The following is a 23,316-nucleotide window of genomic DNA, read 5'->3' on the forward strand; positions in this document are numbered from 1 at the left end:
GGCCGAAGTATTCAAGACAGAAACAAAGGAGAACTGCACAGATACTTCACACCATGGAGACTGACTCCCAAACCACTCGACACTTACCAACCTAATACAAAAACCCTAAACGGATAGACAGAACCTTTAATATCTCAAGAACATCATATCTAGACAAAGTCCCCAGACAAATGGAAAACCTGCACCCTGTGCACAGATCCCCAAGCAGTTGAGACTTTAAACCTTTAGACAAACCCGTCCTTAAAGCAGCTCAGAGACATCACAACTTGGGACCAGAATCAAAAACACAGAGGTCTCACAATCTCATGTGCACACGCCTACACAGAGATCTCACACCCAGGGACTGAAAGGCCAGAAAGCTCCAAGAGTGCACACCCCGGAAAACAGGCAGACACATCCTAGGGGCTTTGTATTATGGCTCACAAAATCCACTCAGATCAAACATCCCATCACTCACGACCCCGCCCAAAGGCTCAAGGAGATCAAATGTACCCAAACAGCACCTGTGTTGTCACACGTAGCGATACACGAGCCCAGGCTCCCTGGCACAGGTTAGTCTCCAGGGAGAGACAGCTAACTCAGAGACCTCTCCCTGGACATGAATTGCATGCATTTCTGCGAATATCCGTGCGCTGCCACACAATCCAGTCTGAGCGAGAACTAAACAAGACCGAAATGCCGTCACCACGCACAGCCAGCGACTGCGCCAAACCTCGCCACTATCCAGGGCAGCTATTCGACCCCGTCGGGAAAAGCAATACAACTCGGAGAAAAACTGTATGCTCTAAAAAGCCGCGAACGGCAACATGCCTCTCGTCCTCAGGTGCAGCTCTGCCATCCCAGTGCCTATAACAGCCAGCCAGCCAACTGGAACTGGGCCGGAGACGAAGCAGGGCGGGAGACGAAGCAGGGCGGGACTCGCGTGACTTCCGGCGCCTATGCGCGCCCCGGAAGAGCTCATTCCGGCGATCTCGCGGAGACCAATCAATGCCCAGAATGCTCCCAGACGCCAGACCCCAAACAGGCAGCTCAGCTCGCTCCGTAGCCGTCCCCCCTTGGATGTAACCATGTAGAAACGAATGGGTGGAATTGGAAAAGAGACGAGGACAGCTGCAGCTTAATACCGGTGTCCACTCGGACTCAGATGCTGCGGGAAGCCGGAATGGAGCGAATGGGGATGGAGCCAGTGGTGCCATGGGTGCCTCCGCTGGGAACCCTGGTCGATGCCCGACGCGCTTTAAAGGTACTCTCTGTGTTGTCATACGCGCTCCTGAATGGTACCTTCCAGAGTGGGTGGTTCTACCGCTACCCCTCAGTGCCGCATTCCAGGACCGAACTGTTTCATCTCGTGCGCCCCTTGGTGGTAGCCTGGGGAACAGCCGATGTAGATACCCGTGGACCGTTAGAGGATGGATGATCCTCCAAGGGTGGAAAGGCAAGGTGAGGATGAAATCCCCGCCGATTGCTGCAATCTTGGACTCAGAAAAATGTCTCCATAAACTGAAGATTACTTCCCTGTAGTGGCCACTAACATAACAGGAAGCATGGAAAGCATTTTCTATGTGCTGGGCATTGTTCTTGTTGTGCTTTCCTGTTTAATACAGAATAGGTCTCAATGAGGAAAGCCAGCCACACTCCCCCAGCGGACAGGCGAGAGAAAGCTTTGGACTGGGATCTGAAGGTCTGGGGTGGGGAAGGCCTCTGTCGTTGACTGGGAGTAATATGTTAGAAGGACAAAAGGACATTCCATTCTGTTCGGAAAGGGGTCAACTCTGAGGGGAGCCAAGGATAGTGCATAGTTGAGATAAAGACCATGGGTTTGTCACCATCTTGTCACCCCTGAATTTGTTCACTAGCAGAATGCTCAGCCTGTCTAGCTATGCCTCTGTCAACAAGTTTAATTTGCTTTTTCATGCCTAAATTCAATCATCTTCATAGTTTCTGTCAAGCACAACTATGTGTGTTAGGAAAGAGAAAATCAACCTTGGCTTCATGGAACTTACATTGTGTTGGGGTCATACAGCCCCAAAAGATAAGTAATTTATCGGGTGTTCATAACAGCTGTGATTAACATTAAACCGGGATAGTGAAATAGAGAGAGGGGATGATATCTAGAAAGAGTGGCCAGGGAAGTTCCTTCTAAGATTGTGACATTTGAGCAAAACCTAGAGGAGATGCCTCTCAGGGAGAAAAGTGTCTCAGACAGCTTTAAGGCCAGTGTAAGAAATGGGGTGTGGAACTCAGTGTAGTGTGTATGAAAAGAATGTTGAGGGCTATGTGACTGTCACAGCATGATGGAGGGAGAGCCAGGAGATCCGATGAGAGTGGTGGTGAGGGTCAGGTCCCCTAGGGCCTCTGGCTACAGAGGTGACTTTGACTTGAGCCACAGGAGGGTTCTTACCAGAGAAGCCCCCAAGGTTCTTTCAGACGCCCAGATCACACAATGATTGTTGAGGAGCTCTAGATTCATCCCGGGAAATCCACAGACCCTCTGCAGTTGAACATGCCTTTCCTGGAATCCACTACACTCAAGGGGAATCCCTTCTACTGCTCCCAGTGGACATCCATGTTGATTGATGATACCTTCAGGACAGAGGAAGGACCCTCACGGTATGAGGGAGATCACAGACAGTCTCATAAAGGCTAAGAGGGAGGATGTAACAGACACAGAGATGGCAGGGAGAAAGACAAAGATAGAACATTGGACAGGGACAGAGAGACTATTTCTGGCAGCAAAGGATCCCCAATTAGCACCCACCTATGTGCCTCCAGCCCTGCTACTGTGTGAGGTACCTATCTCTCCAGGAGAAAAGCAGCTCTTCCCCCTCCCCGCCCCGCCTCCCACCAGGGAGTTTCTCTAGGAAATGAGTCACTTGCCTGTGGTCTGAGTCTAAATCATGCTCCCTTGGCACACATCAGAGTCCTCTGCCCTGATCAAGACATGGAGATGATCCAGTCATGGGGAGGCTCATGCTGTTCACAGGGTCGCTCACAAGCTGTCCAGCCCTGACTGCCCTCCTGCTGACCTCAGTCCCAATGAAAGCTTTAGTGGGGGAAAGAGAGGCAGGGACCGCTCCATTTGTGGTGGAACCTCATGCAAATTGGTGAATGTGATGTTTATCCCCACCTGCTTGGAGGCTCGTCTCTGCACTTTCCAACAGAACGTCCCCAGGGAATGTGCAGATTACATTCAATACATCAGGTGAGCAGCTGGGTGTGTGATGGGGAGACACAGAGATTTATCCTGACAGTGAGACAGTCATAGGGTCCTTGTGGCCCTGTGCCAATGCCCCCCTTCCCCACTACATGGCCAGGGTTCTGCTGAGTCTTCCCTGCCTCCTCCAAGGAGCCCAAGCCTGAATCCAGTTCCTCCTGTCCTCATGAGCCGAGACCTTCCAGCTGCACTGGACCTTGGGCTCCCATCTGCAAATGGTGGCCTCTTTGTGATGGGTTGGGCAGATTGAGTGAGTGCGTGTACACAGTTTTTTTCACAGGGCCCCTATCAAGGGTGGTAGTCTTGTCAGGAAGTATTGTTCTTCTCAGTATTGTTATCGTGGGCTCCTCTGTACTGCACATGATTTGCCCTCCGTGAGGATGGGGTCACAAGATTTTCTCACTGTAGGGATGCATGGTAGAAATCATAGCAAATGTGATATCACAGGTCTAGTTCTAAGACCCATGAGAGTGGGGTCCATCCAGCCTTCCTCTTAAGACTACTCTCATATGCAGATCTATGAACAGGTCAGAAACCCAACCCTCTGGACAAAACCCTCCCAAATAGTTCAGAGACTTCATGCCTGGGACAGAGATCCGCGATCAGTTCCAAGAGCACTCATCATGGACAGCAACCCAAAACACCTCAAATATATCACACCTGAGGACACAGACCCTAACCATCTTAGAGAATTCCAACTCTCAGTTCATTTCAGTCATTCAGTCGTGTCCAACTCTCTGAGAGCCCGTGGACTGCAGCATTCCAGGCCTCCCTGTCCATCGCCAGCTACCAGAGTTTACGCAAACTCATGTCCATTGAATAGGTGATGCCATCCATCCATCTCATCCTGTATTGTCCCCTTCTCCTCCTGCCTTCAATCTTTCCCAGCATCAGGGTCTTTGCAAATGAGTCAGTTCTTTGCATCAGGTCAGCAAACATTGGAGTTTCAGTTTCAGCATCAGTCCTTCCAATGTATATTCAGGACTGATTACCTTTAGGATGGACTGGCTGGATCTCCTTGCAGTCTAAGGGACTCTCAAGAGTCTTCTCCAGCACCACAGTTTGAAAGCATCAGTTCTTCAGCACTCAGCTTTCTCTATAGTCCAGCTCTCACATCCATACATGACTACTGGGAAAACCATAGCCTTGACTAGATGGACCTTTGTTGGCAAAGTAATGTCTCTGCTTTTTAATATGCTGTCTATGTTGGTCCTAATTTTTCTTCCAAGTAGTAAGCGTCTTTCATTTCATGGCTGCAGTCACCATCTGCAGTGATTTTGGAGCCCCCCAAAATAAAGTCTGTCACTGTTTCCCCATCTATTTGCCATAAAGTGATGGGACCAGATACCATGATCTTACTTTTCTGGATGTTGAGTTTTAAGCCAACTTTTTCAGTCTTCTCTTTCACTTTCCTCAAAGGACTCTTTAGTTCTTCTTCGCTTTCTCCCATAAGGGAGGTGTCATGTGTATATCTAAGGTTATTGATATTTCTCCCAGCAATCTTGATTCCAGCTTGTGCTCCATCTTGCCCAGCGTTTCTCATGATGTATTCTGCGTCTAAGTTAAATAAGCAGGATGACAATATACATCCTTGAGTTACCCCTTTTCGTATTTGAAACCTGTCTGTTGTTCCATGTCCAGTTCTGGTTGTTGCTTCCTGACCTGCATACAGATTTCTCAAGAGGCTCATAAGGTGATCTGGTATTCACATCTCTTTTAGAATTTTCCAAGGTTTGTTGTGGTCCACACAGTCAAAGGCTTTGACATAGTCATTAATGCAGAAGGAGAGGTTTTTCTGGAACTCTTTTGCTTTTTGTATGATCCAAAGGATGTTGGCAATTTGATCTCTGGTTCCTCTGCCTTTTCTAAATCCACCTTGGACATTTGCCCTCAGGTACATTGAGATCCTTAAGACAAACAGCATTACTCACATCTAGTACTGCAAGTGTTAAATTGTAACCACTGTGGTTGCTGACCTAAAGTGCATTCTGAAGGAATTTAGAGTGAAAAGCAGTATGAGGCACACTGTGCTTTGGACAAGTTTGCCTTTATTTATTTACCGATACCTCAGGAAAATGTTCAGTGACCCTAGATTCTTGCCCCTTCCCCACACAGAAAAGCATGAAAATAATGAACCTGTGACATCTGATCTCTGTGTTTCACAGCAATCTTTTACCAATGTGCACGCCTGACTGCATGTACTTCCTAGGCAACAATCATACTGACTTCTCCGCTCCCTCCTCCAAGCAGTTTCCTCAGAGCTAACGGAGGAGCTGTGTCCTGGGTTGTAGTTCCCAGAAGACTCCAAATCCAACTTAAACTCACAACTCGCCTGTTATATGCTTTTCTTTAAGTAGACACTACTCTAGCTCACAGCTCTCCTTTAGCTCAGAGGCTTCACCCCTCTCCCCCAGAGCCTACAGCCTGCACCCTGGGACAGAGAGCCCCACATCTTTCCCTCTGGGCTGCTGTGTTGGCATTTGCACTGAGTCTCTGTTCAGTCAACCCCAAGGGAGAGAGGCCTCCAGTCCTGCAGTCCCTGCAGTCTGCATTCACCAGCATGTCATCCTGAGGAAGGCAGATTCATTCCAGGTGTGGGGATTGCCTGAGAGTTGAAGGGTTCTCAAATTGATTTCCCATGTCTGGGTCCTCAGAATGGGCTTAACCCACCCTGGTCACCTCTGGTTGTGTCGATTTTGTATTCTGTCCCACGGGAGGCTCAGAGTGAATCCCAGATCCACAGAATGAGTCCCAGGGACCTGGTCCTCTCTGTCATGTCTCAGCACACACTGTAGGCTACTGAATCCTGGAGATAGGAGAGGTCTTCCCCTCACTGTGCCTGTGACAACTCCGTTACATCCTTCTAGTCATCTGTTATTTTCCAGAGTCCTTCTCCTGGTGAAAACTGCCACAAATCCTCTCTATCCCCAGATCCCCACCCTCTCCCCTCACCTTCCACCAGGCCTCCCTCACACTCCAGGAGCCTCTTTATTTATTTATTTATTTATATTTTTATTTTTTTTTCATTTATTTTTATTAGTTGGAGGCTAATTACTTTACAATACTGTAGTGGTTTTTGCCATAAATTGACATGAATCAGCCATGGATTTACATGTGTTCCCCATCCCTATCCCTCCTCCCGTCTCCCTCCCCATCCCATCCCTCTGGGTCTTCCCAGTGCACCAGCCCTGAGCACTTGTCTCATGCATCCAACCTGGGCTGGTGATCTGTTTCACCCTTGATAGTATACTTGTTTCAATGCTATTCTCTCAGAACATCCCACCCTCGCCTTCTCCCACAGAGTCCTAAAGTCTGTTCTGTACATCTGTGTCTCTTTTTCTATTTTGCATATTGGGTTATCATTACCGTCTTCTTAAATTCCACATATATGCGTTAGTATACTGTATTGGTCTTTATCTTTCTGGCTTACTTTACTCTGTATAATGGGCTCCAGTTTCATCCATCTCATTAGATCTGATTCAAATGAATTCTTTTTAATTGCTGAGTGGTATTCCATGGTGTGTCTGTATCACAGCTTCCTTATCCATTCGTCTGCTGATGGCCATCTAGGTTGCTTCCATGTCCTGGCAATTATAAACAGTGCTGCGATGAACATTGGGTTCCACGTGTCTCATTCAGATCTGATTTCCTCAGTGTATATGCCCAGAAGTGGTATTGCTGGGCCATATGGCAGTTCTATTTCCAGTTTTTTAAGGAATCTCCACAAAGTTCTCCATAGTAGCTGTACTAGTTTGCATTCCCACCAACAGTGTAACAGGGTTCCCTTTTCTCCACACCCTCTCCAGCATTTACTGCTTGTAGATTTTTGGATAGTAGCCATCCTGACTGGCGTGTAATGTTACCTCGTTGTGGTTTTGATTTGCATTCCTCTGATAATGAGTGATGTTGAGCATCTTTTCATGCATTTGTTAGCCATCTGTATGTCTTCTTTGGAGAAATGTCTGTTTAGTTCTTTGGCCCATTTTTTGATTGGGTCATTTATTTTTCTGGAATTGAGCTGCAGGAGCTGTTTGTATATTTTTGAGATTAATCCTTTGTCTGTTCCTTCATTTGCTATTATTTTCTCCCATTCTGAGGGCTGTCTTTTCACCTCGCTTATAGTTTCCTTTGTTGTGCAAAAGCTTTTAAGTTTCATTAGGTCCCATTTGTTTATTTTTGCTTTTATTTCCAATATTCTGGGAGGTGGGTCATAGAGGATCCTGCTGTGATTTATGTCGGAGACTGTTTTGACTATGTTCCAGGAGCCTCTTTAGCCCTTCTCCTAGCCCTGCTCACAGGGCCTCAGTTACATCCTCACCCCATTTATCCCATCTCACCCAGCACCCTCTCTGCCTCAGAGGATCCCCTGAGAATGTTCCCTGCTCCCTGCATTCTGCAGGACACCTCTCTCCTGCCCACACACAGGTGTCTGTCTTAATGTCCTGGTGAGGGCTGAACTGAAAATCTCTCCAGGATCCAGGGGAAATCCAGACCCAGACCAGGCGTCCAAGGCACTTCCCTCAGGGCTGGGTGAAAAGGAGGGGGTCTCGGAGAGAAAGAGTTTGACCCAACGGCCTTCAGGGGTGACAGGGTTTTCTTCAAGTGAGATGGCACCTTAGAAGTGCTTAGGACACTGCAACTCAGACGATTGATTGCCTAAAACTCAGAGATGCGCCCACGGATGCCAGCTGACCCCTAAAGTGACCTCCCTAAAGCAGCCACTGACTGGGGAAGCGTCTCCAGCCTGTTTACTGTGCAGTGAACACTCCTGGAGACTGGGTTCCACTGGTCATCCAGTGCTCAGGCCCAAGACCCCACTGTGAACTCTTGCCCATCAACCTCAGCACCTGACTGTGAGCCCTGGTCTCATCTGGGGTCTCTGTCCATTTACCCCGTGAGAGCCTGAGCATGTGTTTTCCACGTGGGCTCCCCAGAGTGGTCTGGGATTCCTTGCCTCCGAATCCCCAGAACCAATCACTGCTGTGTGTATATTCAAATCTGCAGTGGGTGGGCATGGCCAAAATGGGCCTGGAGCATTCTCCTGGACATCTGAGAAAGGGGACTCCCCTCAGTCCAGATTAGAGGCTTGAGTCGCCAGGGTAGCATCCTCCCCATCTGTGTGAAAGGCTTCACTTGGTCACCCTGGGCAGTGGTGGACAGTTTGTCCTTCCATCCACAGTACTTGCATTGTTACCAAATGCAACCCTCTCCCCTGTATTACCTTTTACTTCCTGTGGTTGTGCTTCCCATCTCTGCAGCCACAATGGCGTGTTCATCTCACACCTCCTCCTCCAATACCCCCAGGAGGTGAGACCCCCCTGGGGAACCATTTTTTACTCAGGCTTGTTGGCCCTGGGTGTGATCTGACCATTTGCATTTCTAAGCACACTCAACCTCCCTCCTACATAACTGGTGAATTCCAGTTGAGCTTTGCTCCAGATGAGCAAAGGTCTAAGCATCCCGTTCATTGCAGCAGAGTCTCTGCTCCAAGAATGATGAGACACGGTAGTAAACAAGCTTTCCTTCTCCTGCTTTACTGATGGACGTCAGCTTTACTGATGGACAGCATTTTGGCAGCATCTATGAATGTCAAAATCCTAAATAAAAAAAAAAAGGAAAAAAGAAAAAAAAAACACCAAAATCTTTGCAAAATCCTTGTCCTTGTTCATTCACTATTAACAATCCATTAAGTTAATATACCACAACAGTAGAATAAAGGAGGAAAACCATATTGTCATCTCAGTAGCTACCTAAAAAAACATTGGACAAAATTCAGCATCCGTTCAAAATACAGTCTCAAACTAGAAGCAGAAGGCAACATTTTGAATGTGATCTAAAACATCTATGAAAAACCCATAGCTATCATCATTCTTAATGATAAAAGGCAGAAGTATTTATCCTGAAAATGAAGAGCAATAGAAGAATATCACCTCTTACCACTTCTATTCCACATAGATCTGGACAGGGTAATTAAGCCAGGGAAAGAAATTAAATGAATCTACGTTGGAAATGAAGTAAAACTATTCTATTTGCAGATGATGTAATCTTTTTTGGGAGCACTCAATGACCTTTTATATATTCCCACAGACACAGAGTCTGTCTAGTTGATCATGTGGATTTAATCTGCATCTTTTACAGCTGTTGGGAGGGTTTTGAGTCCTTTTCCTTAGTCACACTGCCCTTGGGTTTCAATTGTGGTTTTATTTCCACCTCTGGATATGGGCGGTCCACTGGGGTTTGCTCCTGAGGTTGCCCTGGAGGACTTGGGTTTGCCCCTGCGAGGGCCAGGAGTGGAGGCGGTGCAGCTGCTTGAGTCACAGAGTTTGTGGCAACATCAGCTACTCAGGGGGGTTGGCGGCTAGGGCAGCAGGAAGTATAGTGCCCTAGAAGGGTATGGCAACCAGTATTGGCCAATGCACTCCAGTATTCTTGCCTGGAGAACCCCTCTCCCCGACAGAGAAGCCTGGCAAGCCACAGTCCACAAGGTCACAAAGAGTCGGACACTACCAACGTGACCCTGCATGCATAGACATAAGACTTTTTTGTCTGTGGAAACTCTGCCCCAGTGAGACTTAAGCTTGAACGTTGCACAGCAGCTTGGCGTGCGGGGACCCTGGCGGTGCCAAGTGTGCAGGGACATGGACTGCCTCTGGCACAGGAGTTATGGCCCTATCAGATTCTTTTATCGAAGCTCTTGTAGCTGGCGATCAGAAGGCCTCTTTGGCCAGTCTTTCTCCATAGCTCCGCCCATTCAGGCACTTAGAGGGCTTCCTTACCTGGGATCCTTCTCTGTTGTTCGAGCATCAGGCACTTAAAGGGGCACCCTGGGTGGGGTCCTACTCTGTAGTTTGGTGCATCAGTCACTTAAAGAAGCACCCTGGGTGGGGTCCTACTCTGTAGTTCAGTGTGTCAGGCATTTGATGGGCCAGCCTCTATTGTTCGGCTGCCAGTGCTGGCATGTGGGGGTTGAGAGGCTATGGTGATGGCTGCATGCCCTACACATGACCCAGCAGTATCACCTAACATCCATGGCTGCCCAAATTTCCTCCACAGGTATTTCTCACCACAGTCTCCTCCCTCACATCCCCTCCATCCATGTCTCTGCAGTGAACCGCACCCCTCGCCCTGGGATTGTTCCACAATCCCCAAAATCCAGCTCCCAGCCACTGCACCATCTAGGGTATGTATGGCTGTGGCAAGGATGTCTGATTCGCACTCCATTTAGGCTGCCACAGATGAGCTGTTTCACTCTCAGCCTTAAATGTTTCTCCTCTGACTCAGACAATTGCCCCATGTGGGGATCGGACCCTTGCTTCAGTTCCCGCACTGACCGAGGGCAGGTCCAGCCCTACTAACACTCCTGGTTTTTCTCCCTACTTGCCTCATCCTACCGAGTTTTGTGTAGGTCTACATATTCTTTTCCACTGGTCAGGTGCTGCTATCTGTGCTCAGCTGCTGTTCTGTATGCACTTCTGTGTCTGGAGGTATATTCCTGATGTCTCCTTGGAGAGAGATGTACTCCCTGTCTACCTACTCCTCCACCATCTTGTCGATTCATGATATAAACTTGTGTATAAAAAATCGTGAAGAACCACCCTCTCCCCACAGAAGCTGTTAGACCTAATACAGGGGCTCAACAGGTTTACAGAATACAAGGTCATATACAAAGAGCAAATAGATTTATATACACGTTCAGGACTTCTACAGTACAAATTACAAAACATTGCTGAGTGAAGTGAAAGACAGTCGAGATGAGTGGAAATTTTACTTCAGTTCAGTCGCTCAGTCGTGTCCGACTCTTTGGGATCGCATGGACTGCAGCATGCCAGTCTTCCCTGTCCATCACCAACTCCCAGAGCTTGCTCAGAATTTTACGGACTTTGGAGATCACATTCGTGGATTGGAAGACTCACTACTGTGTTAAGATGGCAGTACTCCCCTAATAGAGGCCTATCAAAGTTCAAACTGCTCTTTTCCCCTGGAAATCAACAAACTGATCCTAGAATTGTAAGAATTCAAAGGGTCCTGGGATTGCCAAAACAGTGTGGAGAAAGAACAAGTAGCTATACATCCCAATTTCAAACCCATTTCAAACCTACAATAATGAAGACATTATGTTACTGGCATAAGGATTGTATATAGACACATAATGGAATGGAATGGAGAGTCAAGAAACAAGCCCATATCTCTGTGGTCAGTTGATTATTGTGAGGGGAGTAGAGGCCATTCAATGGCAAAGAATAATGTTTGAACAAATCGTCTTGGAATACCTGGATGTTCACATGCAAAACAATCAATTTTAACCTATACCTCACACTGTATATAACAATTAACTAAAAATTGATAAAACACCTAAATATAAGAGCTAAAACTATAAAGCACTCAGAAGAAAACAGAGATCTAAATGTTAATCTTGGATTAGACAACGATTTCCTAGATATTATACAAAAAGCACAAGAAATAAAAGAAACAAAAATAGGCAATTTGGAATCACCAAAATTAAAACCTGTATCCTTCAAACGATACTATCAAGAATGTGAGATATCTAGGGCACCTACCGAATGATGGCAGGGAGCCTTGACACCCAGGGAGACCAGAGGATCTTCAGAGCAACAATATAAGATGTGTGGGTGGGGAGCGAGGGGGGGGGGAGTTGTGGAGGCTAGCTGGGGTTAGTGTTCCTGAGGGTCAACTAGGGGAGGACAGGTTTTCCTACACCTGCAGAGTGGGGATGGGGAGGGCCCCTTGGGTTCGAAAATGCTCCCTTGGGCTATTCCCCACCAGACTCCTTCCTCCACTCCTACACACTGGCAACCACAGATATATTTCTGTGCCTATACTTGTGCCTTTTCCAGGAATCCATTGACATGAAATCATATAATACATAGCTTCCTGTGTCTGACATCTCTCATTGGCACAGCTGAGATGCATCCTTGCTGTTACATGCATTAGTAGTTCCTTTTTAAGTGACTGTGTAGTATTCTTTTGTACAAGTATATGCTTTTGTTTTTCTTTCATCTGCATATCAATTGTTGAATAGTTTGGCTGTTTCTAGGTTTGCCTATTAGGAGTACCTGAGTAGAATATTTGAGTAAAGGTCCTTGTGTAAGCATGTTTTCCTTTCTCTTGGGTAAAATTAAAACTGCTAGTAAGTATGACAATTCCCACTATAATAGAGTAAGAAGAAGGATGTGCTACTGGAGAAGAGTGAAGAAATAGCTACAGACGGAATGAAAAGGCTAAGTCAAAGTGGAAACAAAACCCAGTTGTGGATGTGTCTGGTGGTGAAAGTGAAGCCCGATGGTAAAAGAACAACACTGTATAGGAACCAGAGGTATATTCAGAGAAATCAGTTACCAGTTCAGAGATTTATATGTGCAGTGCTCCAACCAAAAAATGGCAACAGAAGTATGGATTTATGTATTTATTCCATGGAAATGAGTAAAGCCATTGCAAGCATGATGGAAATCCCAGAAGCAGAGAAAGAAATGGTTCATCGAAGCATGTATAAAAATAGGTATTAAAAACCTTAATATCTATTACTGTCATGAGTGTCTTCCCGAGACACATTCTCCACTAAGGGTAACCTGGGACTACCTATCACCACAGTTTGTCGATGCATAAGCTAGACAGCTCTGGAAGGAAAAAGATAGTCTTCAAGCCCTTTTCTCATCCTCCAGAGACCCTGCGGTTCCAGGACTCTACCTCAGCGGCGGGAAAACCTCAACCTGCACTGCACACGCCCAACTCAGGGAGCATGCGCAGTGTGTGAGCACGCGTCTCTTGCTGCGCATGCGCCTTAGTGCGCATACGCCTTCCTGAGCGCATTCTGTAAGAACCGTTGGGCCTGAGACGGGTGTTTATTCAGTTCCGGTTCACTCTCACTTCTTGAGACTCACCAGGTAGGTTCACAAATCTGTCCTGTCTGGAGTTTAAGTGTGCGTGCGTGTCAGGGGGAGCCAGCGAGTTTCGGGCGGGTCAGGCAGTGCCATCTGGGGCCTTTGAGGAGGAAGGCCCTCGAGGTCATCATCTTTCTCCTCACAGGTGTCGCGACGCCCTAGTTCTTGTCCTGGTGGCTGGAGAGGAAGGGCGGTGGGCAGAGGAGGGCAGGGGTTCAGATGACAGTGGTGGGAGACTTGGGGGTGCTCTTTGAGATATCTGGCTCATTGGAGCCCTGGAAGTGATGACAGAGCACAGAATCTGCGGCCGGGAGTGGGACCTGGCAGGGGGCAGGGTGGACGATTAAGGCAAGGCCTAGAAACAGGACCGCGGTGGGTTTGTGACCCTATCACGAGTTTTGTGGTAAGGTGCCAAGAGAGAAGTGGACCGGTATGCTCTGTATGCAGACTCACCTCAGCCACAGACGCTGAGAAAATCGCCATAGTCAGGCTGTAAAGACTAACCCTTTCTTCCTGTTCCCACTGAATTCCAAGGGAGTTGGGGAAAATAGGTCTGGTGAATAGGAGTGGGACAAGAGCAATAGTCCTGAATTTTTAAATTCCTAGCAGTATTTCACTAACTATCTTCATGATGGAGAATTCTGTTGTGAAATCAAACTTCCTCACAACAATTCTCTGTCTTCTTGTGTACCTTAAGGTGATTTCTCTGCCCGCTTAGCGAAGATACAAATGGCTTTGCAAGCAACTGTATTTCGCGTAATTGGAATGCATGTACACCCATACTTAACCAGAGTTTTCTTTTGAAAGTATTTTCACAGTTTTAAAACAGAGTAAGTCAACATATGGTCATAAAAGTGATCAAATATAGCTGTGCTCTTAAATACATTTTCTAAATCACAATATTCTACTTTCAGGGAGAAATATGAGTGGGCAAGTGGCATCAACATTGGGACCTACAGGTCAAGATTCTTCCCAGCTGGATGAACCTGTGGTTGTGAGTACCTTACCATTTGATGTTTTCTATTAGCACAAATTTAGTTTTGAGAAAATGATGTTAAGTAATGCAGATGCAGTGATAAAGGTCTTCCGTGCTGGTAAAGGGTGACAGTTTGTCTTAGGAAGGAACACTGATCCAGATCTATTACAGTCTGGCATTGCCTGGATGTGTATACTGTGAAATTGCCTGGAAATGTGCCCAGTGACTCCCTCCTCCTGCTTATTAACAACAGATTGCACACTTCCATCCCAGCTTAGATTGAAATAGCTTGCAAAGCCTTTCTGGGTAACTCTTATGGGAGCTAACTCTTCTCTGTGGGAAGAGTAACTTTATTAAAAGTAAGTACATAGAATTGTGTTGGGGAAACGTTGTTAGGTTTACTTATGATTGGATATATCTGTGTATTATGTATATTTATGCTGTTAGATGTGTTAACAACAAAAAGTTTTACTTGCATGCACACTCTACTAGGACCAGCAGCCCAGTGTTGAGCAACCTCAACAAGAGGAACCACCAGCTGAGATTCAGGATATCACACCTGGAAAGGAGGGAGTCAGTGGAGAGGATCCAGTGAATCATGATGAAGAGAAGGAGAAGGATGCCCCTGGAGGTAAAGTGTATGCGTGCATTATGTCTTAAGACATAACCAGTAAGAGGAGGAAAGGAAACATTAGGAAAGGGCTTTACACAGTTCCTGAAAAACTGAGGAGAGTATAGTTTGCAGGTTAGTGTGGTCGCTCAAATGTTGCCTTGTTTTCAAGACAAAGAGAAGGGGACAACTGAGTTGTCTGAGGACAACTCTGGGAAAGGAAAATGGTCATAACATCTGGAAAATTCTGCTTTCCTTTTTCTCCAGCAAAACATTCCTGGAATAATGCTCCTGAGGTTCTTGTTCATCACATTTTTACCAAACTAGCCTAAGGCTTTTAATTCATAACACCGAGGGGATCAATATTACCATTCCCTTTTTTATAGTGTATTCTTTACAGCTGAATTGTTTTTTCTTTTTTTAAGATTCTTACGTGGAAACTCATCTGCAGGAATTGGCTGTGGCTAAGACCGGGGGTCAAGGTGGAGATGGTCCTGATGTCGAGGAGGAGATTGTGTCAAATACAGAGACTGTTGAAATGCCAGAGGAGGTATGTCATCCATTCAGAAAGTAATTTATATGGTTTCTGTTTTTCAGAATATTATATCTTTAATAATATAGAGGGAAAATTACTATTATTTTAATAACAGAGTTCACATATTCTTTGAAAGATAGTTCAGACCCCAGATGCCTGAGTGCCTGACGTACAGACTTGCAAATAAAGAAACAGACAGGATCAAAACCATATTGAATTGAAAATAGGAAACCGTTTCCTTCTCTTGAGTATAAGTACTTTAACCAACAGCTAATAATTTTCAGGTTCTTTTATAATTTCTGCTTGTAAGAAATGTGGAATGCATCTGTAATAAATATCAGTTTATATGAAATATGCTCAGGCATTCAAGTAGGTTCTAGTACCAGCTTTAACATAACATGTGTGATTCTGTGAAATCCCTTAACTTCTAAACTCAACTTTACTCATATAAGTTGTGAATTGAGAACAGATACACTAAAATGCTCATTGTTCAATGCTAATTTTTGCATTCTCTGTTTCTCTTCCATTGCATGCATACAGGAATACTCTGATTTTCATGATTTATTTATCATCAAATAGCATCCTGAGTCAAATTTTAACAGGGAAATTGAGATTTGATTTTCTGATGGGGAACACATGTACACCTGTGGCTGATTCATGTCCATGTATGACAAAAACCACAATATTGTAAAGTAATTAGGCTCCAATTAAAATAAATAAATAAACTGTTCTTTAAAAAAGAAAATGAGCCAACATTCTGCTTGATGTTTGTTAAATTCTCTCAAAGTCTGAACTCTCTAGCTCTTAAAAATGTGTTGGATTTTAAATCCTTTCCCCAATGAAGCATGAAATGACTGAACAATGAAATGGCTAAAGATAGTCTAGTTTCCTCTGTCTGTGGCTGATCACGTTGAGAGAGTGCATGTAGTCAGTGCTATTCAAGGCAGGTGTGAGTAAGATACACATGCTAAGCACACTACCTGCCCCCACGTTTGGTCTGTTTTCTTTTTTTTTTTTTTTTTTTTTGAGGGGGTTGCTTATTTTGGAGAAGGAAATGGCAACCCGCTCCAGTATTCTTGCCTGGAGAATCCCATGGAAGGAGGAGCCTGGCAGGCTACAATCCATGGGGTCGCAAAGAGTCGGACACGACTGAGCGGCTTCACTTCACTTTGCTTATTTTAATTGGAGGAGAATTACTTTGCAAGACTATGATGGTTTTTTGATGATGGTTTTTTCCATACATCCCACTGTCACTCATAAAGTACTAATAAAAATCTGAGCCTCATGATATAATCATCTCTAACCATATCAAATATGTTATTTTTCCTCTTTGATGTATCAGTTTAGAAAGTTTTGAAGGTCAAAGTCTGTACCTCTAGTTCTTCCCACATAATCAACTTAGTATCTTTCACATATGTGTTTTCCAAATTGCTGACAATTAATTGCATGGTTTCGATTTTAAAGGAAGAACTTCATAGTTAGGGAAGAATTTCCTGTGTATTAGCCTTCTAAAAATTTTCACTTTACACTTTTGCTCCATTCCATTAGAACATTTAGACGAAAATAGCACTTCCATTCTATCTCCAAGTAACTACAGAACATGATTAAAATGTTCTCATAGAAAAATCTTCGCCCTAAATATGTGTGGTACTTGAAAAGAGCAATATATAAATTACAAAGTTCATAAATATAAAATCCTACACCCAATATAAAACGTAAGAAAAAGAGCAACAGAGTGAACCGAAGGGAAAAAGAAAGAGATACTTAATAAAAGACAGCTATCAATTGTTAGGAAGAGGAAAATATATTCAACTAATAAGTGAAAACAATGTGCTAGTTTACATAATTTTTTAACACATATATATACATTTTTTAAAATATTCTTTTCCGTTGTGATTTATCACAGGAGATTGGACATAGTTTCCTGTGTGGTATAGTAGGACCTTGTTGTTTATCCATTCTGAGTGTAATAGTTTGTATCTGCCAACCCCAAATTCCCAGTCCATTCCTCGCAGTTTACATAACTGGGCAGAAAATGGACAAAACCCAAGTACACATAATAAGAAATATGAACAAGACACTTAACAGTTAGTATATTACAGAATTAAAACAGTATAATCTGGAATTCAGATATTTTCAGAATATTGATGAAATGGCTAATAGGAGAGAAAAACAAATATTTAACATATCCCACAGTAACTAAATAAGTAAACATCACAGATACCTTGGATGAACTTTTGAAATTGGTCAGAGTTGTCTCACAAACCATTATCCTTTAGAAACAAGGAAAAATATCTGCTTTTCCAGACTTTCTTTCTGTGTTCCTACTTGCTTTTCTGTCTCACTCATACTCCCTCTTGCTCTCCCTTTTCTTCTCTCCTCTCCTTTCTTTCTTTCTTTTTTGGTGTGGCTGTGAGAAACAGTCCTATTTCTGCTTCACATTTTGATGTCACCATGTCGCCAGTGATAGTAATGACTTAAAATTAGTGTCACCATCTAATCTATTATACCAACTGGAATGCTTTCCAGGGTGAAAAGAAACATTTAGAATTATATGAGGGCCATAAGGAAAGGGGGTGGCAAATGTTGAACCAACTTGAAACAACCATATCAGAGATAAACTAAAACAAATGAAAATTTCTATATTTTTCCACAGTAGAGAAGAAACAAATGTAATCCTGGCCTTTTTATTTACTTCACTTAAGCAGTAACAGAGGTAACAACTATTTAGCTATCCTATATTCAGAATATTATTTCAAATCAATACATGTAGATGATACCTTTGGGGGATGTTTTTGTTTCATTTTTTGTGTGTTGTGTTTTCCTTAGGTTGTTGTTTGTTGTTAGACATTTTACTGAATGTGTGCACAGTTTTGCCTTCTACTGAAAACTACATTCTGATCGGTTCCATTGATTTCGTTTGTTCTGAACTCAGTCTCCTTGTTTTCTTGTATAACTTGGAAGAGTAGTGTGTTTTTAAGAATACTTATAATGTGCCTGAAAAGTCTATACAATTTCTAGAGAGGATGAACTGAAGGTAAGGCAAAGGGTTGCCCTTAGTGTTCTCGCTTTAGTCCATTTTATAGAACTACAACTGCAGTGACCTTTGTATACGTCTCCTATCATCGAAGTAAAGTTCTGCTAACTAAGTTTAATGTTTATATTATAGGTGAAGGGCAACCATTTGCTTGAAAGAAGATAAACTGAAACCATCTATGCTGTTCTTATGCTGTTTATTTGACTGTTAAAGTTCTGTCAATAAAGTTTCATTTTCTACTTGCATATTTTTTGTTAACTTTTCCCTGGATATTTAATGTTATTGAAACTTCATGGTTTGCGATTTTTATTGTCTAGTTGAGGATGTATGTAGAGATAGAATGTTTGTATATAGAATTTCTGGCCACCAATTACTCTAACTATGCATATTAACTGCACAAATTTAGATCTAGATTGCTTTTGCTTTTCAAAATAGAGTATTATATTTGATATCAACAATTTCTACTGGCTTAAACATTAAACCTTTCCTCATTTTGCAGCATTGAACAAACCTAGCCAGGATGGTCTTGACTAAAACAGATGATAATTGGCATTTTTCCTGATCGGAAATGAAAAATCTTCTCCATTTCAACATGTTTAAGTTGCTTTTTTATAGATATACTTTATCAGAGTAAGTTCCATTCTATTCCTAGTTTGCTGTTTTGAATATAGATTAATTTTCATCAAACACTTATAATGCATAAATTGTGATGATCATAGAATTGTTTTCCCTCCATTTTTCTATTACTGTGGTGAATTGCATTGGTAACCTTATACATGTAAACCACCCTCGCACTTCTAGGGTTAAGAAACTTTGGTCATAACATATTCTTTATGTGTAATCTACATGTTAATACATATACATAGATATATACACCACACATAAAAAATTCATAAAAGGCTTTGGTCTTCTCTTGAATATATGGGTTTACAAAATGTGCCACCCAGATCTCGTATGGTCACTGATGAAATCATTGACAGAGAAACATTTTTTAATACTTAATACACTTGTATTGTCCTACAGAGAAATGAAATGCCAAAGCCCTTGTTAAAGGTTCTAGGGAGACAGAGAATAAAAACTGCTGTCAGATTCCATGGCAAATGCCACAGCGTATCTTTCACACACTTCTGACTTGGCTTCCAAGGTTTTGGGGGTACAGGGAGAGAGCAGTCACAAACGTCTTTTCTTCTCCATGACATCCTCCATTGGCTTCATAGTCACCAGATCTCAGAAGCCCTCCAGCTGTGCGTGTCTGTGTGTGTGTTAGTCACACAGTTGTGTCTGACTCTTTGCGACCCGACAAACTGTAGCCCGCCAGGCTTCTCTGTCCATGGAATTCTTTGGAGTTTGGAGGATGCGGGGTACCATGGTCTGAGGTCTCTGTGTGGTGGCTGCAAGAAACATCGTGAAAGAGCTGTATGCGTTCACCATACCAGTGCTCTGTGCAGTTGGAGTGAACGTGTCCTATGGTGTGAGCTGTGTGATTGCGACATCTGTGTCCAGGGTGTGAGGTCTCTGTGCTGTCGGGTTTCTCCATGGCCGCTTATGAAGTTGCTAAAATGCATGTTGGCCTGTATTCGAATTGTGAAATCGGTGGGTGTGGAGGGGGCGAGACGGGGTGGGGGGTGGCCTCGGGAGTACGAGTGAGCACACTGGCCATCTGATGACCAGAGGGGTCTGGGTGGCTGGAATATCAAGTAGGACATGGAGCAGAAGGAGGGGGTCTGGTGCAGATCAGGCATTTGGGGGCAGACCAGAACTGCTGCGCCTAGTCCAGGACGCTGGACAGTATCCTAAGAGCAGCAGTCAGCCCTGCAGAGCTTTGAGCAGGTGTGGCATGCCCAGATTGCCCTGAAGAAAGCTTCCCTTCCTCAGGCAGCAGGACAGACCATGGTTGGAAAGCATCAGGTTTGCTGGTGCTTACCAAGGAGAGAGACGAGGGTTACCTGGCCTAGGGAACTCACTGTGCTGACGGAGAGAAGGAACAGAATCTTACTTAGACTGAGGGGGCAGAGAGATGAGGCTTGATGACTGAGAGTGTGGTGAGAGAGAGGCAGCAGGCAAGGATGGCTTTCAGCATCTCTGGCCTAAGCAGCTGGGGAGAAAGCTGCCTTGCACTGAGTCAGGTAACAGTAAAGGAGGTGCAGCTGTGTGGGGAGTCAGGGAGATGGGCGCAGTTTAGACATGTTGAATATTCCTTGCCTGTGGGCCTCAAACACGTACTATCAGAACGACTTGGGGGAGCTGACCTAACTTCTCTGTGCCCATGATGCCTCAACTGTGATAGAGAGAATGAGACTGATAATTAACAAAAAGACTCATTTCCTGTTTCATTGCTTTAGTCTAGGAGTATGTTCCCCTTTTACAAAGAAGTGCTGTCTTGCTGTCAGGTACTCCGTCAATAAAATGGGAATGTATCTACTTATCAATATATCTGCTTGGTTTACATATCTGCTTTGTGTATTTTCACCATGTGGTATGTATTATTATCTGTAAAGAATAATAAACTCAAAGGAAGAAGTGTTTCTTGTCACATGCATGCAGAACGGCAGTCCATCAGCCTGTCTCTCAGAGAAACAGCTCCCTTTAGAACCTCCAATCTTCTCCTTTAGCTCCTCACTCCCTCCAGGGGGTGGGTAGAGGCCTGTGGGACCCAGTGTGTCTTACACTTCTCTTCCCTGTGAAGGCAACTCTGGTGTCCCAGAAGGTGCCTAGCACTTGATGAGTGCAGTCTCCCTGCAGACCTGTCAGTTGACTAGGGAAGTCTGTAGTCACGAGGAGAGTTCTGAGCACGATGTGTGGATCCGGAAACCATCACTGTGTGGTGACGAGCTGGAAGGTGGTGAAGCCACAGATAACCTAGATTTGAATCAAGGTCCCACCACTTATTCCTTCTGCGACCTTGGGCAAGTTACTTACACTCTCTGTGACTCAGTTTCCTCAATTGAAGAGGATGATCCTATTCTGTGATAATGACTCCTTTTTGCTGCCTTCATTTAGAATACCAAAATAACAACAACAACAACACCAAACTTTTGAGAACTATAGAGTGATGTTCAGATGTCGATTACTTCCAGAGTCAAAACGGAACCTGTCAACAAAGACATGGAAAGATGCTCAACCTCACTCATCAGGAGAGAAATGCAAATCAGAACCACAATTAGGTATCTTGTCACAGCGGTCAGAATGTTCAGCATCAGAAGTCTACAAACGATGTTAGAGTGGATGTGGAGAAAAGGGAATCCTCCTATACTGTTTGTGAGAATGAAAACTGATACAGCCACTATGGAGAACAGTGTGGAGATGTCTCTAAAAACTGGGAATAAAACCACCACGTGCTGTGCTGTGCTAACTTGCTCAGTTGTGTCCCACTATTTGCAACCCTATGGACTGTGGCCCACCAGGCTACTGTGCCCATGGGGATTCCCCAGGCAAGAATCCCGAGGTGAGTTGTCATGTCCTTCTCCAGGGGATCTTCCCAACCCAGGGATCAGAGCTGGTCTCCCGCATTGCAGGCAGATCTGTTATTGTCTGAGCCAACAGGGAAGCCCATAAATACTGGAGTGGTTAGCCTATCCCTTCTCCAGGGGATCTTCCAGACCCAGGATTTGAACTGGGTTCTCCCACACTGCACATGAATTCTTTACCAGCTGAGCAACCAGGGAAGCCCATAAAACTACCATATGACCCAGAAATTACACTATTGGGCATACGCCCTGAGAAAACTATAATTCAGAAAGACACATGTACCCAAATGTTCCTTGCACCACTGTCTACAATATCCATGACATGGAAGAAATGTATATGTCTGTCAATGAATCGATAAAGATGTTGTGGCACATGTATACAATGGAATATTAATCAGTTATAAAAGGGAATGAATTTGAGTCATTTCTAGTGAATTGGATGAAATAAAGCCTGTTATACAGGGTGAAATAAATCAGAAAGAGAAAAAGGATCATACATCAACACATATATGTGAAATTTAGAAAAACGGTACTGATGAACCTATGTGCAGAGCAAGATGAGAGTCTCAGACATGGACAAGAGAACTGTGGACACAGCAGGCAAGGAGAGGATGGATTGAATTGAGAGAGTAGCACTGAAATATACAGATTCCCATTTGTGAAATACACAGCTAGTGGCAATCTTCTGTATAGCACAGGAAGCTTAGTTTGGTACTCTGTATTGACCTAGAGGGGTGGTTTGGGGGGTGGAAGAGAGCTTCAAGAGGGAGGGGACATACGTATATACTTATAGCTGATTCACCCTTGACCTACAGCAAAAATTATACTTAAAGCAATTATAATCCAATTTTAAAAGGTCGGGGCTGTTCAAACCTCTCTGCTTTTCTACTTATCTGCTGGGACTGTCATGAAAGATGCTCATATTTACCGTGCTGACAAAGTTGACCTTCACCTGAGCTGTTAATCAAGTCACAGAGAAGAAATCTCTGCAAACTTTCTTGTCCCCAAAATGACTTAATGGAAAGCACCATCCTTCCCCGTCGGACTTCGGTAAGACTCCTCCAAAGTATCCAGTGACTCCTGGGTTTACCTACTACAAAGTCAAGTACAGACCTTCCTCCTTGTCATTAAAGGGCAGACACAGATTACCCAACTCCTTGTTTTCTGTCTCCTGACTAGAAAGGGAGATTAAAAGTCAGTTCTCCTGAAACCAGTTAGTCACAAAGATCATCATTTCCTCTTTTGTCGACGAGATTCCCCCTAAATCTTTTCCCACCTGCAAAGGTCCCCACTGTAACTTCTCTACTACTCTCTGTGGAATGAAGTACAATGCAAAACCACCTTGCTGACAGTCTGATCATCAGGTCTGTGGTGATCTCCCAATTGCAATCGGTAGAAATACAGTCAGTGTCTCTATTCGTTTGCTTTTACTCTTTCCTAGGGTGTTACTAGTAACAATCGGGAGAAAAACATTCAACTAACAGGAGCTGCTCCTCACGTTGACAGGCGACAACACAAATTAGCAGGCAAACAGGGAGAAGCCCCCGACTTCCAACCCCAAGAGACGACCATCACCAG

General features: G+C 44.3%; 1 protein-coding gene and 1 long non-coding RNA gene across 7 annotated transcripts in view; one reads left to right on the forward strand and one right to left on the reverse strand.

Annotated features, from left to right (window-relative positions):
- Positions 1–976: 976 nt before the first annotated feature.
- On the forward strand, positions 977–18,514 carry LOC136153851 (X antigen family member 5-like). Of its 5 annotated transcripts, XR_010660432.1 has the most exons (6): positions 1,741–2,036; positions 14,032–14,107; positions 14,582–14,720; positions 15,125–15,249; positions 17,891–17,950; positions 18,404–18,514. XR_010660432.1 is itself a non-coding variant. In XM_065915978.1 (5 exons), exons 1-5 carry the CDS (start codon positions 1,195–1,197, stop codon positions 15,811–15,813), a joined length of 432 nt encoding a protein of 143 aa, XP_065772050.1. In that variant the 5' UTR covers positions 977–1,194; the 3' UTR covers positions 15,814–15,884. The 5 variants fall into 5 exon arrangements, 4 of the variants coding, with proteins under 4 accessions (XP_065772050.1, XP_065772051.1, XP_065772049.1 ...); XM_065915978.1 differs by lacking the exons at positions 1,741–2,036; positions 17,891–17,950; positions 18,404–18,514 and adding exons at positions 977–1,243; positions 15,775–15,884 and having other exon boundaries at positions 14,028–14,107; XM_065915979.1 differs by having other exon boundaries at positions 17,891–18,514.
- Positions 18,515–20,614: 2,100 nt separating this feature from the next.
- LOC136153870 (uncharacterized) overlaps positions 20,615–23,316 on the reverse strand; it is a 37,928-nt gene continuing 35,226 nt past the window's right edge. For both annotated transcript variants that reach the window (XR_010660457.1, XR_010660455.1), the window contains exon 3: positions 20,615–21,362. This is a non-coding gene — a long non-coding RNA (uncharacterized lncRNA). The remainder of the gene's footprint in view (positions 21,363–23,316) is intronic.

This window comes from Muntiacus reevesi, chromosome X (assembly GCF_963930625.1).
Source record: "Muntiacus reevesi chromosome X, mMunRee1.1, whole genome shotgun sequence".
Classification (NCBI taxonomy): domain Eukaryota; kingdom Metazoa; phylum Chordata; class Mammalia; order Artiodactyla; family Cervidae; genus Muntiacus; species Muntiacus reevesi.

Coding starts and splice junctions, on each gene's coding strand:
- LOC136153851 (XM_065915977.1), top strand. CDS start 1,957: ATGTGTGTTAGGAAAGAGAAAATCAACCTTGGCTTCATGGAACTTACA. Junction 14,108..14,581: donor AGCTGGATGAACCTGTGGTT/GTGAGTACCTTA, acceptor ACACTCTACTAG/GACCAGCAGCCCAGTGTTGA. Junction 14,721..15,124: donor GGAGAAGGATGCCCCTGGAG/GTAAAGTGTATG, acceptor TCTTTTTTTAAG/ATTCTTACGTGGAAACTCAT.